The sequence below is a fragment of the Mercurialis annua genome, linkage group LG8 (genome assembly GCF_937616625.2).
Source record: "Mercurialis annua linkage group LG8, ddMerAnnu1.2, whole genome shotgun sequence".
NCBI lineage: Eukaryota > Viridiplantae > Streptophyta > Magnoliopsida > Malpighiales > Euphorbiaceae > Mercurialis > Mercurialis annua.
In genome coordinates this window covers 13,420,705-13,429,885 of record NC_065577.1, presented here as the reverse complement: position 1 = coordinate 13,429,885, position 9,181 = coordinate 13,420,705, and the positions used below count along the sequence as shown (strand labels likewise).

Genomic DNA, 9,181 nt, shown 5'->3' with positions numbered 1-9,181 from the left:
CTAAATTTAACTGTAACCTGTAATGATATAATGATATTTCTGTCCCATACTGAGATTCCAAACTGTAATGATATCATGATAAATTATCAAAATTCTTGCTCTGTGCTTCCACAAAATTCTTATTCTTTATATCAAATTATTGTTTGGGCGGAAGAGATCAAGACATGTATCATTTTCAGTTAGATGTAGTGGTGGCATTGATTTAGACTTGACATCACAAAAGTTTAAATTAGATAACATAAAACAAGGCCATTTTTGTTCCATAAAATTATTCTCATACAACCATAATTTATTCAAGGCCATTTTTGTTCCATAAAATTATTCTCATACAACCATAATTTATTCCGGAAGCGAGAAGGTATTGGTATCTATAGACCAATCTCTCCTAATTTATTGTAGATGCGAGCAGAACCTACAGCTCGTCGTGACCTTCTTCGGGTTTTAGGAGATCGCATTTCGGATTTCCTTTATGTCCCTTCTGCCTCAAGAATTTTTTGAACCATAATACTGAAAGTTTGGGGCGTCTTGCGAGGTTATTGTTGCGGTCGATGCCAAACAAGCCCATCGATACTCTATAACCATTCGACCATTCGAAGTTGTCTATATAGGACCAAGCAAAGTAACCTTGCACATTAACATGGTCCTCACTGCCAACAATCAATCAGCTTAGCTTAGCTATACAACAAATGTTTATTTTAGGGTTATGGACAACGGAAGTATCCAGAATAACACTATATTTTATTTTGGTGACTGAATTTAATTTTTTTCATTTTGCTTACTAAATTTTAATCTTGTTTCAACACAGGTTTTGCGGCCAAAATGATGACGTGGCAGCCGAATTTTTCCACTTGCAATCGATTTTTGCTTGTATTGTTTTGAGAATTTCTAAGTTACGCATAATTTCAATATAATAAGGAGTATTTTTGTCATATTATAGTAAAGTTTGGTTGTCATATAAGCAATTTTTGCCAGAAAACCCCCATTAAAACCAAATTAAATTTAGTCACCAAAATAATACATGCTGATAGTTCTGATACCCCCAGTGTCTATTATCTATTAATTTTAATTAAAACAGAATATACTCAGAAAATATACCAAAGGGATTGAACTCACCAGATGGCCTTCAGTATTTCAAGAAGATGCTTTTCATGATATTTTATTCTCCATATATCTATGCGAGCATCCTCAGGAGAAAGGCCAAAAGGATCACCAACTCCTGAATATGCTCAAAACTTAAATATATAATTGAAACCCTAATGCATAACTAAAAATCAAACAAGAGGAACTTACCATTTTCTGTAACATAGATTAATGGGTTCCTGTAATTATCTTTTGTATATTTCAAAATACGTCTGATTCCTTCTGGCCAGATATATAACCAAGCTGGAGAAGCCTGTAGCAAAATTTAATATTGTTTAAATTATTTTTACTTTGATTAAATTTGTTTTTCATATTAGTTTTTTTTTTCTTTCTAATAATAGTTTCTAGGGTTAAATATTTTTTAGGTCACCGACTATAGTGTTTTTACAAAATGCTTACCAAATAATAAAAAGTTACAAAATGGTTCGAACTATAGTATTTTTATAAAATGGTTACTGGTTTATAAAAAGTTACAAAATGGTTACCGACCTGTAGTTTTATTACAAAATAGTTCGTAACCGGTTTGTACAAAAACTATACTTTGGTAATTATTTTGTAATTTTAACCGTGGGTGAACTAAAAAATAATTAATCCATAGTTTCTACATAGCACAGAAGGAGATGATGTTTTTGAACACTAACCTGTTCTCCGATCGGTTTGCCATCCTTAAACTCTGTAAACAACAAAATGAAAGAAACAAATGTTTTATAAAAAACACTTCAATTTCAGAAATAACAAAAAAATTAACTTACTCGTCAAAGTAACAGCACTATCAGTTGCATATCGAACATGAGTCGGATCAGGATCCGCAATAAAATTGGCGGAAGCGTAATTTGAAGTATAGGAGTTTATGCCAAAAAAATCATATGAACCCTTCACCAAAAGGCTTTCCTCTTTTGTGAAATCTGGCAATCGACCACCAACTAGTTTCTGCATTATGCCTGGGTAACGACCATAAACTAAGGGGTCCAGCCACCTAAAAATTGCACGGTTTAATTTAGTAAAAGTTTTTGTTTATAATCAGTTTATATATGTTGGAAGAAACACTCACCAACCAAATGCAAAATCAAGGATCCGTTGGGATGCTGCAATATCTTCCGGGCTGTCGGACATAGGCTCAGGCCAGGTTAAATCTAATGTAATTCCGATCTTACCATTGTTATACTGTAGCATGAAAAAAGTAAAAAATAAGTTAAAATTAAATGAAATGGATCATGAGGTATCAAACTAATTTTTTGCGGATGAGCTAATATAGAAATCTTTAATAAAAAAAAAATTACATTTTTATTTCGTTTTAACGAAAGTTATTTTGTTTCTAAGCTTTAATTTTATTTCAAAGGAGGCTTTCTTCCAAAATAATGACGTGGCAGTCGGATTATAAAGTAATGAAATTCTTTTACTAAATAATTTTAATAACTCTCTCAATAGCTTGGGTTATTAGCCAAAATATTAACAATTTTTATACCTTGTTTTCAAATGGTATTATATTTGTTTCATTTCGGTACCATTATTTTTATATTTATTTCATATTAGTATTTTCAATCATTTAGCTAATTTGAAGCTGATATGTATTCAGTAAATGAAACACCTAATTCATGAAATACTCAATTTAATTGCCAAATCAGTTCCAAATAAGCTAAAATGGTTAAATGACCTTATCAGTAAGTGATACAAATTAAAATTATGGTATCTTTTTCAAATAAAATATAAAAAATTTATATCATTTTAGCTAATAATTATCCCAATAACTCAATAAATAATAAACCTAATTCATTCCACCTCTATAATATTTTGTGAATTATACCTTTTCCCTGTATACTTGAACAGCATATGCATGAGCAAGGAGCAAATGATGGCCTACTATGTAAGGTTCAGTCCCAGAATCACCATCTAGGCATGCCCTATTCACCCAATATGAACATCGCCCTGGGGCCAAACCACCAAGTTCATAACCATGTGTATCAAAAACGAACGGTTCATTAATTGTAATCCAATGTTTCACTCGGTCTCCAAATCTTTCAAAGCAAAGCTCCGCAAAATCTTTGAAATCAGCCCTATTGGACGGGAACGTATTAGCGACATGTATATTTGAAGAAGTAAAACCAACAAAATGCTTACACTATGTTAGGGCTTCTGAAACCACCGTACAAGTCTTCAAGATTTTGAGGAACATCCCAATGAAAAATAGTTACAAAAGGAGTCATACCTAACATATATGTCACGAAGACGAAGAAATTATACTTGCATTTAGCATATATGTCCCGAAAGTAAAAATAAAATGGATTAGATTTATAGTAGAGGATAAACAGTTACCGTTTTTTAATGTCTCGTCGATAACGTTGCTGTAAAATTCAATTCCTTCTTCGTTTATTCCTATGTGTTTCCTTCCACCTAAATTAGAGTTTGGCATTATAAAAAAGTGTTTTAGTATTATATCTATTTAGAAAAATTGTTAACATTATATAATTTTTTTTTTGATAATTTGAGGAGGGGGAGCGCTTGTAGGAGGAATCGAACCGACGACCTAGCAGTTTGCTGCTTAGCGCTTATACCATTTGAGCTATAGCTCATTGGTAAGATTATATAATTTGTAGATAATACTTACTAGGTATGACTCTTGACCACGAAATGGAGAATCGGTAGGCATTCATACCCAGATCCTTGTTCATTTTTTTGAGATCATCCTGAAACATCCATTTAAATTTTTTGTTTAATTGTTATTTTTTTATACACACAAATGCACCTAGTTTAAGGATAAAATATATACTTGGTAGTTATTGTAAAAATCCACCGTAACATCTGCATTGCTGTGGTCATCAATTCTCTCTGCAATATGCACACATAAATAATGAAATTAATATTGACATGAATACATTGTATCAAATTTAAACAAAGCAAGAAATTAATTTGATTCTGAACCTGGAGACTCATGGACAAATGTATCCCAGATACTAGCTCCTCTTCCACCTTTGTTTGCATGTCCTTCGACCTGATTGTTTATTCAATTATGCTTATGTCTTAATTAATCGAATGTCCGTAAAATTCATGCAAATAAACTGTAGAGAATAAACTAGACCTGATAAGCCGAAGTAGCTGCACCCCAGTAAAAACCCTCTGGAAAATAGCTACTGTCAATCTCTAGAACTGGCATTGTTTCTTTCGTTACCTCATCGGGATGCGCTGAGCCGATTACGAGAAGGACTAGCAATCCTAGAAGTAGGAGGCTCTTAGTTTCCATAACTAACATTATTCTTTCAAGCTGTTGTGTTGCAATTCAATGGTGAAACCCCCTCTTTATACACATTTACAATAATACTTGGTTGCTCTTTCAGCCCTTGGATACAAACGGTTATAATCCACACCGTCCGATCAGGCCAGGCCCGCATATCATACTCATGATCACATGATTTAAGGGTTACCCAGCAGTGGAGAGCTTTTATTTTTCATAAAAGGGTTACCAATATGCATGATGTAGGCAAGGAAAAATATATAATGAGGCAATAAGGTGGTAATTTTTTAATAAATAACAAATTGTTTAGTAACGGTTTTTGAACTTTTATATTTCGGTAAGGGTTATGTAAAAAAATTATACTCCTTCATTTATCACATAGTTTAAAAAAAACAATTATTGTTTGTATTTTTTATAAAATTTTCTTTACTTTACTTTTTTTTTTTGACAATTTACTTTACTTGTTATACCCCGATTTAATATATGATTTACTTGCAATTAATTTTCAATTTATTCATTTGTGGATTTTAAATAGGGTTAATATAGAAAAATTGATTGTAAAATTTAATTACTTTTTGAAAATGCACAAGAGTTTTGGAACAAAAAAATTTCTCAAAATGGACAACTCTATTGGGACGGAGGGAGTAATTTGATAACTATTTTGAATTTTTTTATTATCCGGCATTTGTTGATGTAAAAAATATTTAACTCTACAATTGTGTATTTTCGGGTATTAAACTCCGTAAGTCACTATAGTTATCGTTAATTACAGAAAGATCGCTAAACTAAATTTTCTTACAAAAGTGTGACCAAATTTACCATTTTGTTACAATGGGATGTCACCCGTATGCATGAAACTCACCATTTTTTACTGCATGTCTAGCCGGATATGTCCACATTATCCTAGTCTCATTTGATACGTTAATAAATAAGTTTCTAATTAAATAATAGTTTAATAAAAATCTAGAGATCATTTTGGACTTTTTATACTGTCCATCATCCACCACACCTAAAAAAATCGACCAAAACCCAGTATCTAGGATTAGTAATTTTTTGTAAAAGAAAATACACCGAATTTTACTTTGATGATAGATTGAAATAAAATGAAAGGTCATGCCTTTAAATATCAAATTTTTAAAAATTGTGAGTAAAATGAAACTTCGTGTAAAAGTCGTGATTTTTTATAAAATTAACCCTTTAATCAATGTCTGAATGCTTTCTTCTTTCAAAACTCAAACTGTTCTTTTCTTCTTTCAAAACTCAAAATAATATGTCCAAAATTACTTGATATCCTTCATTTCGGACAATACTCATCATCATCTCTTTGTTTTCCATCTCATGAGCACATTGCTCATCTTATTTTAGACCTAAACTCAGCACCCAAAACTTGTCCAAACTTTCACATGGGCTTCAAACTTTTGTAATCTCACTCAATCCCAATCCACCTACCAAGCTTTAATCCAAGAGCTTTTGTCTTTCCGTAGTTTCAACATAGTATACCGATTGTTAGAAAACACGTAAAATCCAGCAACAAAATAAATAAGAACGGTTAATGGAAGCAGAGATACAAAGTCCTATGATTTTTCGTGTATCACCAGGATCAATAATTCCGTTGTCCCAGAGCCTCGCCGTCGAGTAATACAAATTTCCCTCCTTCTTATACGCCTCCACCACTTTTGCCTTTAATCTTTCTTCTTCCTCCTTCATCCACTGTGCACAGGAAGCTCCGTTAACAGTGACCGATCCGACAAACAGGAAAAGCAATAAAGATATAAATTGATAATATTTAAAATTTAATTATATTTTTTAAACTGTGTAAAAAATAAAACAAATAATTATATTAAAATAGAAAAAGTATACAGTACAAAAATATTATTTCTGTATCAAACAAACTGTAAACTGTAAATTTACTTATTTTAATAACTTCTCTCATTAATTTGAATTAGAATACTCTCAAATTTATTCAAACATGATAAATTATATATGTTGCATGAATCTACAGCATAAAAAGTTATCATGTTGAATAAATTTATGGAAAAGGTGACTGATGTTATTGTAATCATTTTAAACACTTCAAGAAGCTAATTGCATCAGTAAGAATTCTGGTTAGTTTTTATCATGTTGTCAGCCAGAAGGCTTTGGCTAGCCAAATAAATTGCAAAGTTTGCATGATACTGTTATCTCGTACATTGCCATACAAACCGCATTGCAGCGAGTTAAACATTTTTACGGCTATCAAATTATAATCTTTTTACAAAGATATAATGATGTTAAAAATGTAACACTTTTTTAATTTTTTAAAAATATCTATCTAACCATTTCAAAATGTATATATCTATTTCAATTTATAAGGCTAGATAGCAAACTGCAAGGTCATGTTTCGATTTCTCCCACAAGCGTTCCCCTTCTCCAATTATAAAAACAAAAAGAAATTTAAAAATAGATTAAAAAAAAGTTGGCGGTTTGGTTATAACATGGTTTGGATTAATTAATTTTTAAAAAATACCGATCTGATTTAATTAGATGTTATAAATGAAAAGAAGGGGTAATGTCATAAAAATTCACCAACTTTGCACGTTTTCTCAATTTAATGCCTTTTTAAAAATTTCTCATAAAAATACACCAAATTTTATTTTTTCCCAAATTCATACACGGTGCTTACATGGTACTCATTCATTGGTGCATTTTGATGAGGTGTAAGTAATTTTTAACCAATGAATGAGTGACACATCAACACCTGTATGAGTTTGGAAAAAAATAAAAGTTGGTGTATGTTTATTAGAAGTTTTAAAGAACGCGATTAAATTGAGAAGACTTGTAAAGATGGTGAATTTTTATACATTTAACCCTAAAAAATATTATGCGGATAAGCGGTCGGACAATTAAAAATTAAAGTTTCATTTCGGAAAGCAATACTTGAAGTACGGCATTCAGTAAGAAGTAAGCCACGTTTTGTAATCCTCGAAAATGAACTATCAGGCCTAAAGCGTAGACTAAAAAGAAAAGTTTCGAGCTCAAGTTATAGTGAAAAAAAAAAAGCAAATGCTCTTACTTTCTTGGGAGTTATAGTTAGCATATGGGATCAGATTCATTATAGGTCTTTCACAATATGATTTATCAAATTATAAAAAACTATAAATTTGTCACCGAACTAATATTTTTTACAAAACGGTTATCAAAGTATAAAAAGTTAAAAAACGGTTACCGAACTTTAATTCTTTTACAAAACGTACCGAACTATAGTGTCTTTGCCTATCGATGACCGAAATATAAATGTGGACAAGAAAAAGTCATACAGTCATGTAACAAGCCGGCAATTATTGTTTAAAAAAATTATAGTTCGGTAACCGTTTTATAAACAAATTTCGTAGTTTGGTAACTGTTTTTAAAATTTTAATAGTTGGATAACCGTTTTAAAAAAAAAAAATTCACTAATCGTTTTTATTTGAAATTTGACGTTCACTCTAATCCAACTAAAACTATTTTGTAAAAACAATTGTAGTTTGATAATCCACAAATATTTTACACGCATTGAAGCAGTGGAGGAGAGAATTTGGGAAATATAATATGAATTATCCTCATTTTTTAAATTCAAGGTGATATCTTTATCATTCTATTAAAAATCTTGTTTGGAGACAGCCATCAAAAAAAAAGTAACTAAATTTCTCTTCATGATTCTAAGAATCAGAATGTATCCAACTTTTGAATTTTGTTTTTTCTATTAAATGTAGTGGTGGTGTTGATTTGGGACTTGATATCATAAAAATTTCAATTACTCTACCAAAACAAAGATAATGAAAAAGAAATAACAGTTATAAATTACTACACTGCTCATCATCATCTTCTTCAGAAGCCTCCTCAGCGTTTGGGGTCCGCCTTAGTGTCCCTTGTGTTTTATGATTTCGAGAAAGGCCTAATGGTAAAAAAAAACCCAAACCTTTGCAACTTGTTGCAATAATATTCAAATCTTTTAATTTTTGCAATAATATTCAAATTGCATTTTTTTGTTGCAATAATATCCAAATTGCATTATTTGTAGCAATAATAGTAAAATTAATGGCTAAACTTGTTGTTTTCAATTAACATATTAGGCTATTATTATTTTTTGGTGTATAATAATATAGTAAAAGTCTCCAAAAATGGCAAAAAACTCAAAAAAAATCACATAAAAAGTGCAATTTGGATATTATTACAACAAAATAATACAATTTGGATATTATTGCAAAAATTAAAAAGTTTGGATATAATTGCAACAAGTCGTAAAGATTTGGGTTTTTTTTGACATTAAGCCTTCGAGAAACCAAGAAACTAGATATTTTGGGCGTCTTGCGACGTTATTTTTGTGTTGTACCTTCCCACGTCGAAAGTGTGAGGATGATTAATTTGAGTAGTTTATAATAGACCTAATGATAAAAAAAAAGAGAAAATTAGGATAAATACTTCATTTTTAAAAATAATTTAATTTCCTACCTCAATAAGGAAAAGATAGAGAAAATACCTCATCATTTTAATGTTTTTATTTTTTTACTCCAACACCTATTTATATTATAATTATACCTACCTTTTATTATTATTTTACTCTAACTATATTATTTCCACTCTTAAGTGACAACTGTCATTTTTTTTTCCTCTCCTTTTCTCTTTCTTCTCCATTCCTTTTTTTCTCCTTCTTTGTTTTTTTTTTCCGCCATTCTTTTTCTTCATTTTCTTCTTCTTTTTTTTCTTCTTTTTCTTTATTCCTTCTTCATTTTTGTTCTATTTCTTCATCGTTAATTCATCATTCCGTCGTCGCTCCGCCATCATTCTGTCGCT

At 30.6% G+C, this 9,181-nt stretch overlaps 1 protein-coding gene across 1 annotated transcript; it reads right to left on the bottom strand.

Moving 5' to 3' along the window:
* Positions 1-214: 214 nt before the first annotated feature.
* On the bottom strand, positions 215-4,559 carry LOC126660503 (beta-glucosidase 13-like). The gene is made up of 13 exons (XM_050354051.2): positions 4,217-4,559; positions 4,060-4,129; positions 3,908-3,966; positions 3,746-3,824; positions 3,454-3,531; positions 3,259-3,346; positions 2,945-3,194; positions 2,192-2,304; positions 1,893-2,116; positions 1,782-1,813; positions 1,291-1,393; positions 1,114-1,216; positions 215-647 (listed from the first exon to the last, which is right to left on the bottom strand). Exons 1-13 carry the CDS (start codon positions 4,385-4,387, stop codon positions 413-415), a joined length of 1,605 nt encoding a protein of 534 aa, XP_050210008.1. The 5' UTR covers positions 4,388-4,559; the 3' UTR covers positions 215-412.
* Between the last annotated feature and the right edge of the window lie 4,622 nt (positions 4,560-9,181).

Coding starts and splice junctions, on each gene's coding strand:
- LOC126660503 (XM_050354051.2), bottom strand. CDS start 4,387: ATGTTAGTTATGGAAACTAAGAGCCTCCTACTTCTAGGATTGCTAGTC. Junction 3,825..3,907: donor ATTTTTACAATAACTACCAA/GTATATATTTTA, acceptor TGGATGTTTCAG/GATGATCTCAAAAAAATGAA. Junction 3,532..3,745: donor GTGGTCAAGAGTCATACCTA/GTAAGTATTATC, acceptor ACTCTAATTTAG/GTGGAAGGAAACACATAGGA.